The sequence below is a fragment of the Salvelinus fontinalis genome, unplaced genomic scaffold, assembly GCF_029448725.1.
Source record: "Salvelinus fontinalis isolate EN_2023a unplaced genomic scaffold, ASM2944872v1 scaffold_0465, whole genome shotgun sequence".
In the NCBI taxonomy this organism is placed as follows: Eukaryota; Metazoa; Chordata; class Actinopteri; order Salmoniformes; family Salmonidae; genus Salvelinus; species Salvelinus fontinalis.
The window spans coordinates 105,339-126,547 of NW_026600674.1; the positions used below are offsets into that span (position 1 = coordinate 105,339).

Consider the following 21,209-nt stretch of genomic DNA (forward strand, 5'->3'; position numbering starts at 1 on the left):
ATGTCACATGACTCGTGGTTGTTTTCCAAGATGGCGACTCCGGTGTATACACCGTTTGTGTTCCTCCTGTTATTATTTCAAAGCGGCGTTTGGGGCTTTCCCGTCCGTCAAACACCCCAAGAAAGTCCGACATGTGGATACAAGGTACGTCTATAGTTCCTATCCCTATTGTGGTTAATAAAAACGCAACTGAAACACTTAAACCGTGTATTGGTATAGCAGCTTTGATAAACTTTTTCACTGTTTCCCGCTTTAGCCGATTTCAAACACTTTCATTTTCGTGTAGAGAACACAGTAGCAGAAGTTATATTCCTGGCATAACAGATTTTTACTTCCACATAAAACGTGAAATGGAAGCTACAAATCACATTCGATCTAACCAGTGTTGCACTAAGTCTGGTCTTGCACTGTTATCATTGGTGGTTTAATTAAATTACAATTACAACGTTACAATTTTTGTAAAGCTAAGTAGCCTCTGATATGCCTCTCTCCTTCCCATAACATTAGCCCACCAGCTAAAATCCCTAATTATTTTCCCATTGTGTGTACTACACATCCTAGTCATGTCATGCTACCAAGCCTGGGATGTTGAACGTGCATCTGGTGCCACACACCCACGACGACGTCGGCTGGCTCAAGACCGTGGACCAATACTTTTATGGAGGTCTGTACCCCCCCCCCCCCCCCCCCATCTATCATGTGGCTCACATCTAGACACACAAACACACTGATAAACAGCTATGTCATAGGTCAAGGTGGTATAGTTAAAAGTTAAACTGACCCATTGTTAAAACCATAGCTGTGAGGCTTTTATTATATTTTATTATAGGCACACATAACACCTACAATAACCTAGAATCACATGGTTTTACAGTTCAAACCTCATGACTGGGTGGATGTGAACCGCATGATAGATGTTATATCATGTGTGCATACGTCTTATCACGTTAGTGTGTGTGTGTGTGTGTGTGTGTGTGTGTGTGTGTGTGTGTGTGTGTCTAACCTGTGTATGTAACCTGCCTGTGGTGGTTCCAGACCGTAATGACATCCAGCACGCGGGGGTGCAGTACATTCTGGACTCTGTGGTGGACCAGCTGCTGAAGAACCCTGACAGACGCTTCATCTACGTAGAGACAGCCTTCTTCTACCGCTGGTGGAAACAACAGACTGATGACATGCACAACACTGTCAAACAGCTCGTCAATGAGGGTGAGGCCAGAGAGGGGTTATAGAGCCTTTATAAAACATGTCAGGAAGAAGTTATAAAGATGTAGAGTCCACCTTCTACCGCTGGTGAAGGAGCCAGTCAGACAGCAGGTTAATGAGAGGAGGGATGTAGGTGTTATAAGGATGTAGAGTCCACCTTCTACCGCTGGTGAAGGAGCCAGTCAGACAGCAGGTTAATGAGAGGAGGGATGTAGGTGTTATAAAGATGTAGAGTCCACCTTCTACCGCTGGTGAAGGAGCCAGTCAGACAGCAGGTTAATGAGAGGAGGGATGTAGGTGTTATAAAGATGGAGAGTCCACCTTCTACCGCTGGTGAAGGAGCCAGTCAGACAGCAGGTTAATGAGAGGAGGGATGTAGGTGTTATAAAGATGGAGAGTCCACCTTCTACCGCTGGTGAAGGAGCCAGTCAGACAGCAGGTTAATGAGAGGAGGGATGTAGGTGTTATAAAGATGTAGAGTCCACCTTCTACCGCTGGTGAAGGAGCCAGTCAGACAGCAGGTTAATGAGAGGAGGGATGTAGATGTTATAAAGATGTAGAGTCCACCTTCTACCGCTGGTGAAGGAGCCAGTCAGACAGCAGGTTAATGAGAGGAGGGATGTAGGTGTTATAAAGATGTAGAGTCCACCTTCTACCGCTGGTGAAGGAGCCAGTCAGACAGCAGGTTAATGAGAGGAGGGATGTAGGTGTTATAAAGATGTAGAGTCCACCTTCTACCGCTGGTGAAGGAGCCAGTCAGACAGCAGGTTAATGAGAGGAGGGATGTAGGTGTTATAAAGATGTAGAGTCCACCTTCTACCGCTGGTGAAGGAGCCAGTCAGACAGCAGGTTAATGAGAGGAGGGATGTAGGTGTTATAAAGATGTAGAGTCCACCTTCTACCGCTGGTGAAGGAGCCAGTCAGACAGCAGGTTAATGAGAGGAGGGATGTAGGTGTTATAAAGATGTAGAGTCCACCTTCTACCGCTGGTGAAGGAGCCAGTCAGACAGCAGGTTAATGAGAGGAGGGATGTAGGTGTTATAAAGATGTAGAGTCCACCTTCTACCGCTGGTGAAGGAGCCAGTCAGACAGCAGGTTAATGAGAGGAGGGATGTAGGTGTTATAAAGATGTAGAGTCCACCTTCTACCGCTGGTGAAGGAGCCAGTCAGACAGCAGGTTAATGGGAGGAGGGATGTAGGTGTTATAAAGATGTAGAGTCCACCTTCTACCGCTGGTGAAGGAGCCAGTCAGACAGCAGGTTAATGAGAGGAGGGATGTAGGTGTTATAAAGATGTAGAGTCCACCTTCTACCGCTGGTGAAGGAGCCAGTCAGACAGCAGGTTAATGAGAGGAGGGATGTAGGTGTTATAAAGATGTAGAGTCCACCTTCTACCGCTGGTGAAGGAGCCAGTCAGACAGCAGGTTAATGAGAGGAGGGATGTAGGTGTGATAAAGCATCTCTCTCACCTGAGTGTGACTGCTATTGGTGGTGTTATTGAACAGATGTAAATTGCTATTCAGAGGTTATGAACAGTTATAACCCCTTTAACCTGTGATTAAGTCATATTACGTTAAATAAATCTTTATTGCTTTTTTCATCACTTTTGTCCTCTCAGGGCGGTTGGAGTTTGTGAACGGGGGCTGGTGTATGAGTGACGAGGCCACCACCCACTACAGTGCAGTCATAGACCAGATGACCATGGGTCTGCGGTTCCTCAACGATACGTTCGGACACTGCGGTCGCCCCCGCGTCGCCTGGCACATCGACCCCTTCGGACACGCCCGCGAGCACGCCTCCATGTTCGCACAGGTACGGGCCGTATTCATTAGTGCACACAGTAATGTTCCTTATTACTGGTTGGTCCCTCCCTGTTTTGGCCAGTTTGGTTCCTACTGAATACAACCCACAATCTCCTGTCTTGTTTCCTACCTCACAATATCCTGTCTGTCAGACTTTCTATGTCTATTCTTGCCCAGGTAAATCTCTTCCACTCCTTTTCCCATCATGTCTTAATCCATTGTCTGAATAGATATAGTACAACCATCCAAGACTGTCGTCTGTTGAAAGGTTGTCAGTGTCAGAAGGTTCTTGTGGGCTCCCAAGTTGGGAATAGAAGTGGGGCAAAACAAATATAGTCAAAGTTTTCCATGTCAGAAATAACACGATACGAGTCTCCCTCATCTTTCCATTCAGTTCAAAGGTCAGAGGGACGATTAGAATCCTTACTGTGTTTATTGTATTGAATGGGTGGCAGGTAGCCTAGCGGTTAGTGTTGAGCCTTGGCCCAGTAACCTAAAGGTTGCTGGTTTGAATACCCGAGCCGAGAAGGTAAAACATTTAGAAGGCACCAAACTCTAATTTTCTCCAGGCGGCACCATGGATGACCGTGTAAAACAACACATCTCACTGCACCTACCCGGTGTGTGGGACAAGAAACCATGTTGTGTGTGTTGTATTGACTGATGGTTCTCTGTTCTAGATGGGTTATGACGGCTTCTTCTTTGGTCGTCTGGACTACCAGGATCGTAGCAGGAGGATGGTATCCAGGGAACAGGAGATGTTGTGGAGAGCCAGTGAGAGCCTCACCCCCCCTATGGCTGACCTCTTCACTGGTACTGACCTTTGACCTTCAACCTCTAGCAATATAGCAACAGCTTCACGTACTCGTTCCATTAGATATTTTCTGTCATATTGCTCACAACCTATTCAGTTTTTGCAATAGACCTGGGATATCCCATATTTCTTCATCAATATTACTCTTTCGGCACTAACATCTGTCCTCTCTCCCCCCTCAAGTGTAGTCTATAGTCTAACAACCGTCTCCCCGGTCAATGTTTAGATGGGATACAGCTTGTGTCAAATTGACGTCAAAAGTGTAAGTTCACCTAACCTGCTACGAAAAGTCAATTTTGACGAAAGCTGTATCCCTTCTAGACAAAACCCCTCTCCCTTCATCAATACTGATCTCACCTTCAACCCCTGACCCCTAGCCACCGCTGTAGCCTAACCCAGCTCCCTCTCCCATAGGTATCTTCCCTAACAGGTACGACCCTCCCGACGGCTTCTGTTGAGACCAGTCATGTGATCAATCCTGACCTGACCTCCCACCTATGAACCCTGACCCCTAGCACCCCAGTAGCCTAACCCAGCCCCCTCTCCTCCAGGTATCCTCCCTAACGGGTACAACCCTCCGGAGGGATTCTGTTGGGACCAGTCATGTGACGATCCACCAATCAGAGACGACCCTGATCTGGAGGACTATAATGTTGACGATGTGGTGACCAGGTTCCTCCGCATCGCACAGGCACAGGTTAGAGATGACACACACATACAGGTCGACACACACAGGTTAGTCATAATAATAACACACTCTCTCTCTTCTCCCCTGCACCAGGCATTGGTGTATAAAACCAACCACATCATAATGACTATGGGGTCAGACTTCCAGTATGAGAACGCCAACCTGTGGTATAAGAACCTGGACAAGCTCATTCGCTACGTCAACCAGAAGCAGAGTAACGGCTCTGAAGTCAACGTTCTCTACTCTACTCCCTCCTGTTACCTACAGGAGCTACACAGGGCTAACCTCACATGGTACTATACCACTATATTAACTATATGATGCTGTTAGAATACTATACTAAACTATGTTTAGCTAGTCAGAGTAACGGCTCTGAAGTCAACGTTCTCTACTCCCTCCTGTTACCTTAAATTATGTACAGGTCATTTAAATGTTCTCTCTCTCTCCCCCACCCCCGAGTCAGGCCTCTAAAAGGGGATGATTTCTTCCCCTATGCTGACTCAGCTCATGACTTCTGGACAGGATATTTCACCAGCCGTCCAGCCCTGAAACGCTATGAGAGGATCAGCAACAGCTACCTGCAGGTACACTACTCAAACCTCAGACAATGGCTTTGTCTGAAAGCCTCAAAACCGTGATGTGTCATGGATAAGTTGTGACTGACTGACTGATCTACAAGTCATATTGAGCAGTTATTGATGATGTAAGGTGATTTGTAGATTAGTCAGTCTCGACTTGCCTTTAAAGTTGGCTGTATGTCGAACTCGGCCATTGATTCCTCCTCATTGGAGGAGGAGGTCGAAGGGGAGGGACTTGGAGCCTCTTCTCCAATGAGCTTTCCAGAGGGAAATCATGGATTTGACAGCTTGTACACTTTTCATACAAAGCCACCAGACATTCACTAAAGGATGACAGTTGAGTAGTCCCACACTGAGGCCATGTCTGGAGACTTGGTTAATGCATCACTCCTCTCCTCTGGTTTCACAGACGTGTAATCAGCTGGAGGTCCTTGGTGGTCCCATCTCAAGGAAAGGTCCCTTTGGAGCTGGAGACAGTGACACCCTGAGTAAGTGCCTAGTGTACACACTTTCATCACATTCAAGTGCACTACTTCATCATCACTACATGAGTTGACTAAGCCTAGTGGCAGTCAGACACAGTGTTTCAATGTCCATTCTAGCCTCCTTCTTATTAATACTGGCCTCCTTCTTATTAATACTAGCCTCCTTCTTATTAATACTGGCCTCCTTATTATTAATACTGGCCTCCTTCTTATTAATACTGGCCTCCTTCTTATTAATACTGGCCTCCTTCTTATTAATACTGGCCTCCTCCTTATTAATACTGGCCTCCTCCTTATTAATACTGGCCTCCTTCTTATTAATACTGGCCTCCTTCTTATTAATACTGGCCTCCTTATTTATTTATTTTTTATTATTTTTTAAATTTTTATCCCATTTTCTCCCCAATTTTCGTGGTATCCAATCGCTAGTAATTACTACCTTGTCTCATCGCTACAACTCCCGTACGGGCTCGGGAGAGACGAAGGTCGAAAGCCATGCGTCCTCCGAAGCACAACCCAACCAGCCGTACTGCTTCTTAACACAGCGCGCCTCCAACCCGGAAGCCAGCCGCACCAATGTGTCGGAGGAAACACCGTGTACCTGGCCCCCTTGGTTGGCGCGCACTGTGCCCGGCCCACCACAGGAGTCGCTGGAGCGCGATGAGACAAGGATATCCCTACCGGCCAAACCCTCCCTACCCCGGACAACGCTATGCCAATTGTGCGTCGCCCCACGGACCTCCCGGTCGCGGCCGGCTGCGACAGAGCCTGGGCGCGAACCCAGAGACTCTGGTGGCGCAGTTAGCACTGTGATGCAGTGCCCTAGACCACTGCGCCACCCGGGAGGCCTGGCCTCCTTCTTATTAATACTGGCCTCCTCCTTATTAATACTGGCCTCCTCCTTATTAATACTGGCCTCCTCCTTATTAATACTAGCCTCTTTCTTATTAATAAGCTTGAAGCGGATTAGAGGACGGCGAGGTTGACAGGGAGTGTTCTGTGTTGTGATTGGTAGAGAAGGCCATGGCAGTGGCTCAGCATCACGACGCTGTATCCGGGACTGAAAAGCAACACGTTGCCAACGACTACGCTAGGAGACTGGCCAACGGCTGGGCACACTGCCAGGTACCTACCGTGTGTGTGTGTGTTCTTTCTATTGATCCATACGGTCTCTCTTGTTAGATTAACTGTGTATGATTGACTCTCCATCTGTCTCTCCCCAGTGTGTGGAGGACTATAGGACACAGACTAAATAAAGAATATTACTGTACAGTGTGTAACCTCTCTCATCCCCTCTGTCCCAGGTGTTGGTCAGTAACACTCTATCCTCTCTGAGTGGATCATCTGCTCCTCGTGTTTACTGTGAACACCTCAACATCAGTGTGTGTCCCCTCACAGAGACCAGCAAGAAGGTAACACGCACACGGGCACACTCACAATCCTCTTTGGTTCCGTGAAGTTAAATTCTCCTCTCTTTTCCCATGTTTCTCTGTCAGTTCTCAGTGAACGTGTACAACCCTCTAGCTCGTCCAGTCAGTTGGCCAGTCAGACTGCCAGTCAACGGGACGGCCTACAGTATCTCAGATGCTAAGGGCAAGGCTGTGGACAGTCAGGTTGGTCTGTCTGTTCTGATAATGGTTGTCATATGTAGTTGTTCAATAACTTTTGTTATGACAGTTATGTATTGTGTGTATTTGCGTTTTGTGTACGACTTGTGTGTTTGTCCGTTCGGTAACCCCCCCCCCCTCTATCCCCACCCCCTCAGGTGGTCCCAGTGTCCCAGGCCACAGCAGCGGTGCGAAGGGGCAGGGGGTACGCTGTCAACGAGCTGTTGTTCCAGGTTCAGGCCCCTCCCCTGGGCTACAGCACCTACTCTGTCTCCCTGCTTCAGAACGGGCCTCCATCTCCACAGTCCTCTCCACTGCCCAGGGCTCCCAAGACTGTACAGAACAAGGTCTGGGTCTTATGCCTGTACACAAACTTACTTTTTACTATGAAAGCAAATATTTGATGGAGACAAATATTCCAAAATGTATAATGTCTCCATTAATGATGACATATCAATGTATAAAATCAGTTGGAAAAGGGTTGTTTTTAGGTTTGGAAAAGTATTGTATCTAGGTTTGGAGGTCACCTGTTCTGTCACTTTGACGTGTCTCCTCTAGTTTCTCAGGGTGACCTTTGACCCAGAGACGGGTCTCCTCAGCAGCCTCAGTAACCTGGAGACACAACAGACTGTCAAACTGTCACAGAACTTCTACTGGTCCGTACTACTTACTCTCTACCTCTCCATTTCCCTCTACCCTTTCCTCTACCTCTCTACCACTCCTTCCTATTCTCTATACCCTTCCCTAATTATTTCTCCCTCAGTCTCTCTCCCCATCCTTCCCTTCTTCTTTACTCTCACTGTGTGCTAGCATTGTTACATTGAGGGATTTTCTGTCATCTTTGCTCTGTGTGTGTTTCTCCAGGTACAACGCCAGCGATGGTAACAACTCAGAGAGTATTCAGATGTCAGGGGCCTACATCTTCAGACCGAACACCTCTACCCCCTTCATCATCAGCAAGACGGCTAAGATAGAAACACTACAGGTACCTACTACATTATACTTCATGTAGTGTATTTACTTGCATGTGTCTCAATAATTCAATATGCAGAAGACCCACTAAACATTCAAGAGATTCATTCCAGTCATCTCACAATTTCTTGTCTACGCCTTAACCCCCCCCCTCCTGTCTTATGCCCCCCTCCTCCCCATCAGAATTCTGTGGTGCAGGAGGTGAGACAGTGGTTCAGTCCCTGGGTCTCTCAGGTGGTCCGTCTCTACACAGACAGCAGGGCTCTAGAACTGGAGTGGACTGTAGGCCCGGTGCCTATAGGGTGAGGAAGGGGCTCAGAGCCACATGGGGCCTGGTCACAGATAATACACTGGAAGGAGAATGGCGCGTTATTGAGACAGCCTGTGTATGTCTGGCAGTAGGAGTGAGTCTTTAACAGACTAGAAAGTATTCCTGTACCATAGATCATAGTGTACCATGTTCTCTCTCTCCACCCCTTCTCTCTCTCTGTCCCCCCTTCTCTCTCTGCCCCCCCTTCTGTCTCTCTGCTCCCCCCTTCTCTCTTTCCACCACTGCTCCCCCCTTCTCTCTCTCTGCCCCCCCCCTTCTCTCTTTCCACCACTGCTCCCCCCTTCTCTCTCTCCACCCCTTCTCTCTTTCCGCCACTGCTCCCCCTTCTCTCTTTCCGCTCCCCCCTTCTCTCTCTCCACCCCTTCTCTCTTTCTACCCCCCCTTCTCTCTCCACCCCCCCACCCCTTTCTCTCTTTCTGCCCCCCCTCAGTGATGACCTGGGTAAAGAGGTGATAAGTCGTCTAGACAGCAGCATCAACTCCTCTGGTGTCTTCTACACAGACTCTAATGGCAGAGAGGTGCTGCAGAGACGGTGAGGAACCTGTGTGTGTGTTTACCAAATCTATGCATCAGTATGTGTTCATGATGGAGTACTGTATTCCAGTAGTATGTGTTCAGACACACAGTATACACCCTAATGCGTTGTATATCTGTCTCTGACAGGAAAGACTTCCGCCCCACGTGGAACCTGAGGCAGTCTGAGCCAATTGCTGGCAACTACTATCCAATCAACTCTAGAGCTTACATTAAGGTGTGTCTCATTGGTCATACACCCCTGTCTGCCACTCCCTCTTCCTTCTCATGATCATGCACTTTCCTTTCCTCTTTTCCTCTTCCCACTTAGTTTCTTTTTCTGCGGTAGCCTTCTGGTTCACAACTCTTGACTCTCCCTCCTGTTCTCTTCACTCTGTTTTACAAATTCATGTGATATTATCTGACAATAGTAAGTCGTGACTTACTGTCATGAGAATTTTTAATCCCAATGATAATAACAATCAATAGCTTTGACCAATCCGAGGTTTGTAAGACCATGGGTTTAATAATAATTAGTCAAAGACTCAGCTTATGCAAAAGGTTAATACAGTTTATTCACGAGAACGTTCTGCTGTCCACAATACAAAGACATCCATTTTATAGCAGCGCACATACATACACACTAACAGTAGGTATCCTACGCACATACATACACACCAACAGTAGGTATCCTACACACATACATACACACCAACAGTAGGTATCCTACACACATACATACACACCAACAGTAGGTATCATACACACATACATACACACTAACAGTAGGTATCCTACACACATACATACACACCAACAGTAGGTATCCTACACACATACATACACACCAACAGTAGGTATCCTACACACATACATACACACTAACAGTAGGTATCCTACGCACATACATACACACCAACAGTAGATATCCTACACACATACATACACACCAACAGTAGATATCCTACACACATACATACACACCAACAGTAGGTATCCTACACACATACATACACACTAACAGTAGGTATCCTACACACATACATACACACTAACAGTAGGTATCCTACGCACATACATACACACCAACAGTAGATATCCTACACACATACATACACACCAACAGTAGGTATCATACACACATACATACACACTAACAGTAGGTATCCTACACACATACATACACACCAACAGTAGGTATCCTACACACATACATACACACCAACAGTAGGTATCCTACGCACATACATACACACCAACAGTAGGTATCCTACGCACATACATACACACCAACAGTAGGTATCCTACACACATACATACACACCGACAGTAGGTATCATACGCACATACATACACACCAACAGTAGGTATCCTACACACATACATACACACCAACAGTAGGTATCCTACACACATACATACACACCAACAGTAGGTATCATACGCACATACATACACACATACATACACACCAACAGTAGGTATCATACGCACATACATACACACCAACAGTAGGTATCATACGCACATACATACACACCAACAGTAGGTATCCTACACACATACATACACACCAACAGTAGGTATCATACGCACATACATACACACATACATACACACCAACAGTAGGTATCATACGCACATACATACACACCAACAGTAGGTATCATACGCACATACATACACACCAACAGTAGATATCCTACACACATACATACACACCAACAGTAGGTATCCTACACACATACATACACACCAACAGTAGGTATCCTACACACATACATACACACCAACAGTAGGTATCCTACACACATACATACACACCAACAGTAGGTATCATACGCACATACATACACACCAACAGTAGGTATCATACGCACATACATACACACCAACAGTAGGTATCCTACACACATACATACACACCAACAGTAGGTATCCTACACACATACATACACACCAACAGTAGGTATCCTACACACATACATACACACCAACAGTAGGTATCATACGCACATACATACACACATACATACACACCAACAGTAGGTATCCTACACACATACATACACACCAACAGTAGATATCCTACGCACATACATACACACCAACAGTAGGTATCATACGCACATACATACACACCAACAGTAGATATCATACGCACATACATACACACCAACAGTAGATATCATACGCACATACTTCCACACCAACAGTAGGTATCCTACACACATACATACACACCAACAGTAGGTATCCTACACACATACATACACACCAACAGTAGGTATCCTACACACATACACACACACTAACAGTAGGTATCCTACACACATACACACACACTAACAGTAGGTATCCTACACACATACACACACACTAACAGTAGGTATCCTACACACATACACACACACTAACAGTAGGTATCCTACACACATACACACACACCAACAGTAGGTATCCTACACACATACATACACACCAACAGTAGGTATCCTACACACATACACACACACTAACAGTAGGTATCCTACACACATACACACACACCAACAGTAGGTATCCTACACACATACATACACACCAACAGTAGGTATCCTACACACATACACACACACTAACAGTAGGTATCCTACGCACATACATACACACCAACAGTAGGTATCATACGCACATACTAAATCAATACCCAGCCGACAAAGATTAGGGACCGTGAAAAGCACTCCCTGTCCTCTCCCAAATCTCGGTGGCCCCTAGCCAAGGTCGGCACCGAAGCTTGCTCAGACAGTCTGTGTTTAAGATACTATAGAAACATATTGTACAGATATATTGTTTTACCCTAATTCTGACTAAAACTACACACATAATTACAATAAATGTTACTGATTAAAACTACACACATTAATAATAATTTTATGATTCTAATCAATTTCATACAATTTCATATGGTTTCAGGGTGGAATATTCTAATCATTAATTTATAAATTCCATCAACACTGTGTGTGTGCAGGATGACAAGGAGCAGCTGACTGTAGTGACGGACCGTTCTCAGGGAGGCGGCAGCATTCAGGATGGATCACTGGAGATCATGGTAACACACACACACTCTCATTTTTCATGTGGTAGCTTTTTGGCATCTGTTGCGTTTCACACATCTCACCTCTTTCCTCCGGCTCCACACCTTGTCTATCTTTGTGCCTCACATTTATCACGGTCACATCTGACAGCTCCACCGTAGGTTGCTGTACGACGACGTCCGGGGTGTAGGTGAGCCCCTCAATGAGACGTCTGACATTTACCCAGAAGGCCTGGTGGTTCGTGGTCGCCTCCTCCTCTCCCTCAGCCCCCCTGCCACGGCCGCTGACACACACCGCCCCCTAGCACAGGAAGTGGTACTGCAGCCTCTCATCACGTTCACCGACGGAGAGCTGCACCCTAGTACCAGGCTGGAGGTGAGAGATAGAGCCCACCTCAAATGATTCTTTCTTCAAGTTCTCCTTGCCTCTTTATCAACTGTATTGGAGAAGGTCCTGCCCCTCAGGCCTTCTTCTCCAATGGATTTTGAGAAAGAGGTGAGGAATCTAGGAAAGGAAGAGGCTGATTGAGGAACAGTTATCAGCCCTGCAGATGAAATACATGTCACTTTGGACTATTGAAATGAACCCTGTTTAACTCCAACCCCCCCCTTAGTTCTCTGGCCTACAGGCAGTGCTGCCCCCTGCTGTTCACCTGTTGACAGTGTCTCAGTGGGACCAGGACTCAGTGCTGCTCAGACTGGAGCATCAGTACCAAGCCTCAGAGAGCAAGGAGCATTCCCAGCCTGTTACTGTTAATCTGCAGGTTAGTGATATGTAACACTGTATATACACACACCATACAGAGACTGTGGTTCTAAGGCTGGAGCACCAGCAGCAAGCCCAGGAGAGCAAGGAGCCTTCAGTCTCACTGTCAGGTTAGTGGTGAACACACACACAGTGCTGCTAAGACTGGAGCATCCGTATCGGGCTAGGGAGAGCAAGGAGCCTTCAGTCTCACCGTCAGGTTAGTGGTGAACACACACACAGTGCTGCTCAGACTGGAGCATCCGTATCGGGCTAGGGAGAGCAAGATGAACTGTCAACCTACAGGTTCAACACTCACACACGTATGCATATGACCCATAAACAAAGTGAAACCTTTTACTAATACCATACATTCCTGTCTCAATGTGATGTAACAACTGTTATTCACAAGTTCATTTCAAACAATGTAGATATTGAAGTTACTGGCAGATGGTCCATTTTCTACTCTCTGCCAGTCACTCACACACTGCTCTCTCTGTAGAAGCTGTTCTCCACTCTGGACGTGCTGGGCGTGTCTGAGATGAACCTGTCAGCCAATCAGTGGAAGGATGAGATGACGCGTCTGGACTGGAAGGCGGAGTCAGGTACACATCACACAGGTCTAACAAACTCCTTCAACTCGGCTTCCTCAGCCCTCTAGGACGAGTGAAGACCGCTGACCTGCTTTATTGTAGCGATTCCTTTGTGAAACTGGGCTTGTTGCTCTGTTCATTGCACAGAACTTGATGCCTGTTGTCTCCGTTTGCCTCAGGTGAGATGCCCCTGCCGAAGAGAGGGGGAGACCCCTCTGTGTGGGAGGTGAACCTCAAGCCCATGGAGATACGCACCTTCCTGCTCCGTGTCAGGCAGAGATAGTCCAGAACTAGCCAATGACCAATCAGCACTGCAGTAGCAATCAACCAATCCCTGTGGCTTAACAATTATGAACTCACTGCCTTGATTGTATGTAAATAATTTGGGGTCTGAGTACATGGAGATAATGAACAGGATTATCATGTTTCTTGTCATAATTCAGTTGACAGGAGTGGGTTTTAAATAACCTTCTATAAAAGAGCTTGAAGCATAAGAACAATTCCTTTATTGTAATATTACAGTGCCAAAACCACAACCTTCCTGCCATTTCAAAGACATTTTCCAGAACTACTTATTACTAAATCTTCATTGTTGATACGTTAGTGACCAACTATTCACACACACCTGTAACCAATATATATTTTCTATATGCCGAGTGAATATTCTGTGCCATAAGTGATTTTTTATTTATCTCGAATGCACCTTTCGTAATTGAATGCCTTTTTAAAAATGAGTGGTTTAGGCTGCATTTACACAGGCAGCCCAATTATGGGCAAAAGATCCAATCTGATTGGTCATAAGACCAATTAGTGGCAAAAGATCAGAATTGAACTGCTTGTGTAAACGCAGCTTTTGTGTTAAATCATAGTGATCAATGTGCAGCTGATATTAAACCCAGGTTGTTTCTCAGTGTGTGTGTATTCACTCACCCATTCCTCCACATGATTACAATGGAAATGTCTTTGCTACAATGGAAGTCAAAGCACATAGGAAATTATACAAGTTGTTATAAAAATGAACCATCAGTAAAAGCTATTTTCCACCAGAACAAATGAATTCTCCACACTTGCATTAGACTGTCACAACAGTCATAAATAAAACATAACTGATGGTTCACTTCAGTATGAAGCCAATATGTGGATTTCCAATACAGGGCTAACTAGACATCCCATAATGTTGTGGAATGAAGTTGCCCATAGATGCTGATCTTGGGTCAGTTTTGCATTCTCCCCACTAATGGTAATGTAGAGGATTGGGGGAGGGAGAGCTGATCCTAGATTTGTACCAAGGGGCAAACTTCACCCCGGAGTTCAACGTTAGTTATGTCTGGGGCCTGGAGTTTCACCTGGTTGCTTAGCCATGATTGTGTCCAGTATACCTTACAGTGGACCGATTCTGCTGAGCTGGACATGAGGATACCAAGTGGGAGGGAAGAAAAGAGAGGAGGAAGGACTCGCTCCACCATCACTCCATCTTGTCAGTCTGTTGCGGGTCATGGGAGTAACAGCATTTTTCACCGTGTGTGCATTTCCCCTGGAGAGAGAGAGGGAGAGAAGGGGGCAAAACGTATGTAAGACAATCAATGAGGGGCTATGTGTCCTATGGAAAATAATGAATGACAGATGTTCCACTAGCGGAGTGGAACTGACCTTCCATGGCATTGCATCATTTCCCACAGAGTTGATCATCTCTTTTACACCATGGCTGGAATGTAACATTCACCACTAGAAATGTGTTCAACATCCACTGAAGTAGCTAGCAAGTTAACTAAATTGCTTGGTTACCAAGGCAACTACTGTAGCTAACAGACCTGCTAGTTTAGCTAACCCAACCATCAGTCTTAGCTGGCTATTATGAAAATCAAATTAAAACAATACCAATACTTTTCCCAATTAGACTTACTTTAAAAAGCAGCTCAAACAAAATATGTATAGCCCTTAAATTCTACCGTGCGGATATACCGTGTGTTATAGGAACTATTGCAAGCTCTAGAATGCCCTTCAAGCCAATAACCAGTATTTAACAATGCCCGTTTAGAAGGTTTGTTATTGTGTGGAAAATGTATCCGTAATAATAGCTGAAGTGTTATGATTCATAATTAATGAGCCACTGTCTGTTGCTGGGGAGATAGAACACCTTGTTCTCTGGTAGTGTACGGTTACTATGCCGACAGTGTTATTATGAAAAGAACAGAGTGTGCTCACACCCTTCAGAACATTTCACCAAAGAGAAAGCTCCTGTGAAACATTACTGTGGCTGCCTCTACACAGGCAGATAGTTTTCTACTAATAGCCTTTTTGACAAATCAGATCAGATCTTTTCACATCAATCTTTTTTTAGAGCTGGTCTGATTGGTCAAAACACCAATTAGTGTAAAAAGATCAGCATTGGGCTGCCTGTGTAAACGCAGCCTTACAATTCTACTATGTCTATATGGTTATTGTGGGGTGTTTCCCTGTACCTTTCTGAACCTTTTGCAAGGAAAGCTCTTGTGACTTCCTGAATCTTGTGTAATGCAATGCCTAGCGTTACAGGGTGTGGTGAGGGAAACAGTGCTCCCATACCTTCCTGAACCTCTTGCAGGGGAAGCTCTTAAGCTGGGTGGCGTCTGTGATCTGGTTCTTCCTCTTGTTCTGACCCTGTTTCCTCCTGTCCTCCAGGTCGGATGAGATACCTCCACCACTAGGAGAGAGAGACAACAAATTGAGACAGGATATTTTTGCAGGATTCTCCGTATACAACGGAAAACACCAAATAATGCATACAGAGCAGATACCCACTAATTATCAAAACCCAGAAAAGAGACGTTCAATTCTACAACCACCTAAAAGGAAGTGATTCCCAAACCTTCCATAACAAAGTAATCACCTACAGAGAGATGAACCTGGAGAAGAGTCCCCTAAGCAAGCTGGTCCTCTGTTCACAAAAACAAACAGACCTCAGAGCCCCAGGACAGCAGCACAATTAGACCCAACAAAATCATGAGAAAACAAAAAGCTAATTCTTTCCAATGCATCAAGTAATAATAAACAGAGCAAACTAGAATGCTATTTGGCCCTAAACAGAGAGTACACAGTGGCAGAATATCTGACCACTGACTGACCCAAACTTAAGGAAAGCTTTGACTATGTACAGACTCAGTGAGCATAGCCTTGCTATTGAGAAAGGCCGCCGTAGGCAGACATGGCTCTCAAGAGAAGACCGGCTATGTGCACACTGCCCACAAAATGAGGTGGAAACTGAGCTGCACTTCCTAACCTCCTGCCAAATGTATGACCATATTAGAGACACACATTTCCCTCAGATTACACAGACCCACAAAATCCAATTTTGAGAAACTCCCATATCTATTGGGTGAAATACCACAGTGTGCCATCAGAGCAGCAAGATTTGTGACCTCAAGAATAGGGCAACCAGTGAAGAACAAACACCATTGTAAATACAACCCATATTTACTTATTTTCCCTTTGGTACTTTAACTATTTGCACATCATTACAACACTGTATAGACATATGACATCTGAAATGTATTTTTTCTTTTGGAACTTGTGTAATGTTTACTGTTCAGTTTCTATTGTTTATTTCACTTTTGTTTATCTATTTCACTTCCTTTGGCAATGTAAACATATGTTGAAAGACAGAGAAAAGAGAGAATATCGGGAAGAACACAGTAAGAGGCAGGTGGAGACCGCAAGAAACAATGGGGAGAGGTTTAAACCAATACTGTATAAATATTTATTTAGCTAACTTCATGTTGAGATCATCATTAATAAGTGTCTGAGGGTCCGTACCCAGCCTTGGCGCGGGTCTTGGGCCCCCAGCTGGCCTGAGGTTTAGAGTTAGAGGTCAAGGACGGGGATAGTATTAATTAGCGTATCCTACCCAGCATTGGCGCGGGCCTTGGGCCCCCAGAAAGGTTCAGGGTTCTCCTGGAAGCGGGTGAGGTGACGACGGCGCGACTGGGGATTGGCATCCTCCCTCACATCAAAACATGCTTGTAGACTAGAGAGAGAGAGAGATGGGGGAGGGAGAGAGTTGGGGGAGGGGGGTAGAGAGAGAGATGGGGGAGGGGGGGGAGAGAGAGAGATGGGGGAGGGGGGAGAGAGAGAGATAGGGGAGGGGGGAGAGAGAGAGAGATAGGGGAGGGGGGAGAGAGAGAGAGATGGGGGAGGGGGGAGAGAGAGAGAGATGGGGGAGGGGGGAGAGAGAGAGAGATGGGGGAGGGGGGAGAGAGAGAGAGATGGGGGAGGGGGGAGAGAGAGAGATGGGGAGAGAGAGATGGGGAGGGGGGAGAGAGAGAGAGATGGGGGAGGGGGGAGAGAGATGGGGAGAGAGAGAGATGGGGAGAGAGAGAGGGAAGGAGAGAGAGAGACAGGAGAGAGAGACAGGAGAGAGAGACAGGAGAGAGAGACAGGAGAGAGAGACAGGAGAGAGACGGGGGAGGGGGAGAGAGAGGAAAGAGAGAGATAGGGGAGAGAGGCAAGACATGATGGCTTGTTTTCAATACACCTACCTTTCCCTAATATTCATCACTACATTATACCATCTCTATGTTAAACTCTCCTGGCATCTTCATCTCCCAGGCAGTTGGTTCAGTCCCAGACTTACATGGGTTCAGTATTGAGGATGTGGTGAGCAGGGCTGCTCTCTGACAGTCTGTCTCTCTTCACTGGATTAGACTTTTCCTGCAGGATACAAGATAACCACCACATACAGTCAAATCTACACCTGGATTGGGACTTGGACTTTCAGTTTCATCCCATATTGAAATGGTTCCCATGGTGCATTGTGTCTTACCCAGCATCGCATGACGTCCCAGAGGACCCTGGGAGGAGCGTCCGTCTTTAGAGCATTCTTACAGGCATGAGACAAAGACACCCTGTGGCCCGCATGAAGCAGAGCCGACCTAGAGAGAGAAAGAGCGGGTGAGTTCAAGAATAGAGGGGGAGTTGTATTTGATGTAATCAGACAAGACAGTCATATGAGAGGGAGAGCAGGTCTGACCTGAATTGGAGCAGAGGGGGAGTGCTGCAGTGTACTGTGCTGCTCAGGTTGTCCAACGTGTAGTATAGAGGCACATCCTCCAGCTCCTGGACACACAGAGACAACAGTTCAAGTTTGGACATTACACCTGGCTCATCTTAGGCAGACCTCAGATCAGCTGACCCTTTCTCCCAATCCTATCATTAAGAGTGACAACCCCAACCTAACCTCAGATCAGCTGACCCTTTCTCCCAATCCTACCATTAAGAGTGACAACCCCAACCTAACCTCGGATCAGCTGACCCTTTCTCCCAATCCTACCATTAAGAGTGACAACCCCAACCTAACCTCAGATCAGCCGACCCTTTCTCCCAATCCTACCATTAAGAGTGACAACCCCAACCTAACCTCAGATCAGCTGACCCTTTCTCCCAATCCTACCATTAAGAGTGACAACCCCAACCTCAGATCAGCCGACCCTTTCTCCCAATCCTACCATTAAGAGTGACAACCCCAACCTAACCTCAGATCAGCCGACCCTTTCTCCCAATCCTACCATTAAGAGTGACAACCCCAACCTAACCTCAGATCAGCTGACCCTTTCTCCCAATCCTACCATTAAGAGTGACAACCCCAACCTAACCTCAGATCAGCCGACCCTTTCTCCCAATCCTACCATTAAGAGTGACAACCCCAACCTCAGATCAGCCGACCCTTTCTCCCAATCCTACCATTAAGAGTGACAACCCCAACCTAACCTCAGATCAGCTGACCCTTTCTCCCAATCCTACCATTAAGAGTGACAACCCCAACCTAACCTCAGATCAGCCGACCCTTTCTCCCAATCCTACCATTAAGAGTGACAACCCCAACCTAACCTCAGATCAGCCGACCCTTTCTCCCAATCCTACCATTAAGAGTGACAACCCCAACCTCAGATCAGCCGACCCTTTCTCCCAATCCTACCATTAAGAGTGACAACCCCAACCTCAGATCAGCCGACCCTTTCTCCCAATCCTACCATTAAGAGTGACAACCCCAACCTAACCTCAGATCAGCTGACCCTTTCTCCCAATCCTACCATTAAGAGTGACAACCCCAACCTAACCTCAGATCAGCTGACCCTTTCTCCCAATCCTACCATTAAGAGTGACAACCCCAACCTCAGATCAGCCGACCCTTTCTCCCAATCCTACCATTAAGAGTGACAACCCCAACCTCAGATCAGCTGACCCTTTCTCCCAATCCTACCATTAAGAGTGACAACCCCAACCTAACCTCGGATCAGCCGACCCTTTCTCCCAATCCTACCATTAAGAGTGACAACCCCAACCTCAGATCAGCCGACCCTTTCTCCCAATCCTACCATTAAGAGTGACAACCCCAACCTAACCTCAGATCAGCTGACCCTTTCTCCCAATCCTACCATTAAGAGTGACAACCCCAACCTAACCTCGGATCATTCTCCTCGCCCCTGACCTTCTCCTCGCCCCTGACCTTCTCCCCGCCCCTGACCTTCTCCCCGCCCCTGACCTTCTCCCCGCCCCTGACCTTCTCCTTGCCCATGACCTTCTCCTCACCTCTGACCTTCTCCTCACCTCTGACCTTCTCCTCACCTCTGACCTTCTCCTCACCTCTGACCTTCTCCTCACCTCTGACCTTCTCCTCACATCTGACCTTCTCCTCACCTCTGACCTTCTCCTCCAATGGGTTTTGAGAAGGAGGAGAGCAGCATGCAGTTGAGAAAAGGCCTCCCATGTCTTATTCCATGTAATAATAGAAAGTGTATTTCAGACTGCTTCTTGTTGCCCTTTGACCCCTAACCTCTCACCTCTGTGACCATGCTGAGCATGCCCTCTATGCGACGGGCGGTTCCAAAGCGGGACGGGTTCCCAGACACGGCAGATAGAACCTTCTGAACGAAGCTCAGGTCATGGAGGGCCTCACCCCAGATAGGACCACCCAGCTACAGAGGAGGAGGGAGAGACGTGTCAGAGAGAATGCGTGAGAAAGTAAGAGACTGTGTGTGTGTGTGTGTGTGTGTGTGTGTGTGTGTGTGTGTGTGTGTGTGTGTGTGTGTGTGTGTGTGTGTGTGTGTCCTCACCTGGTGTCTGTGTCCACAGTGTTCACACTCTGCTCCGACCGGCGGTCCAGTGGCTGCAGAGTACTTTATACTGAAACACACACACAGAGAGCGCGAAACATTAACACACACACAGAGAGAGAGAAACATTAACACACACACAGAGAGAGAGAAACATTAACACACACACACAGAGAGAGAAACATTAACACACACACACAGAGAGCGAAACATTAAAACACACACACAGAGAGAGCGAAACATTAAAACACACACACAGAGAGAGCGAAACATTAAAACACACACACAGAGAGAGCGAAACATTAACACACACACACAGAGAGAGCGAAACATTAACACACACAGAGAGAGAGAGAGAAACATTAACACACACAGAGAGAGAGAGAAACATTAACACACACACAGAGAGAGCGAAACATTAACACACACACAGAGAGAGCGAAACATTAACACACACACAGAGAGAGCGAAACATTAACACACACACAGAGAGAGCGAAACATTAACACACACACAGAGAGAGCGAAACATTAACACACACACAGAGAGCGAAACATTAACACACACACAGAGAGCGAGAAACATTAACACACACACAGAGAGCGAGAAACATTAACAAACACAGAGAGCGAGAAACATTAACAAACACAGAGAGAGCGAAACATTAACACACACACAGAGAGAGCGAAACATTAACACACACACAGAGAGC

General features: G+C 46.5%; 2 protein-coding genes across 2 annotated transcripts in view; one reads left to right on the plus strand and one right to left on the minus strand.

Moving 5' to 3' along the window:
• On the plus strand, positions 1-14,319 carry LOC129846175 (lysosomal alpha-mannosidase-like). The gene is made up of 23 exons (XM_055914137.1): positions 1-144; positions 562-664; positions 1,036-1,209; positions 2,824-3,017; positions 3,688-3,820; positions 4,373-4,518; positions 4,603-4,802; positions 4,973-5,093; positions 5,497-5,575; positions 6,588-6,697; positions 6,877-6,984; positions 7,069-7,185; positions 7,338-7,526; positions 7,738-7,835; positions 8,044-8,164; positions 8,335-8,453; positions 8,913-9,014; positions 9,146-9,233; positions 12,006-12,086; positions 12,223-12,447; positions 12,686-12,835; positions 13,319-13,421; positions 13,589-14,319. Exons 1-23 carry the CDS (start codon positions 1-3, stop codon positions 13,690-13,692), a joined length of 3,009 nt encoding a protein of 1,002 aa, XP_055770112.1. The 3' UTR covers positions 13,693-14,319.
• The window catches only part of LOC129846176 (tRNA (guanine(26)-N(2))-dimethyltransferase-like), a 15,524-nt gene continuing 8,207 nt past the window's right edge, over positions 13,893-21,209 (minus strand). Inside the window, exons 9-16 of the mRNA XM_055914138.1 lie at positions 20,498-20,567; positions 20,225-20,359; positions 18,415-18,500; positions 18,208-18,316; positions 18,019-18,095; positions 17,293-17,412; positions 15,975-16,092; positions 13,893-14,943 (exon numbers count right to left, since the gene is read on the minus strand). Of these exons, the coding sequence (XP_055770113.1) occupies positions 14,875-14,943; positions 15,975-16,092; positions 17,293-17,412; positions 18,019-18,095; positions 18,208-18,316; positions 18,415-18,500; positions 20,225-20,359; positions 20,498-20,567 (784 nt within the window). The 3' untranslated portion in view covers positions 13,893-14,874. The remainder of the gene's footprint in view (positions 14,944-15,974; positions 16,093-17,292; positions 17,413-18,018; positions 18,096-18,207; positions 18,317-18,414; positions 18,501-20,224; positions 20,360-20,497; positions 20,568-21,209) is intronic.

What these genes read in the sequence shown, in the direction of transcription:
- LOC129846175 (XM_055914137.1), top strand. Translation starts at nt 1, where the DNA reads ATGTCACATGACTCGTGGTTGTTTTCCAAGATGGCGACTCCGGTGTAT. An exon ending in ACGCCTCCATGTTCGCACAG is followed by an intron (nt 3,018 to 3,687) that starts GTACGGGCCGTA and finishes TCTCTGTTCTAG; the next exon opens with ATGGGTTATGACGGCTTCTT. An exon ending in CACAGGGCTAACCTCACATG is followed by an intron (nt 4,803 to 4,972) that starts GTACTATACCAC and finishes CCCCCGAGTCAG; the next exon opens with GCCTCTAAAAGGGGATGATT.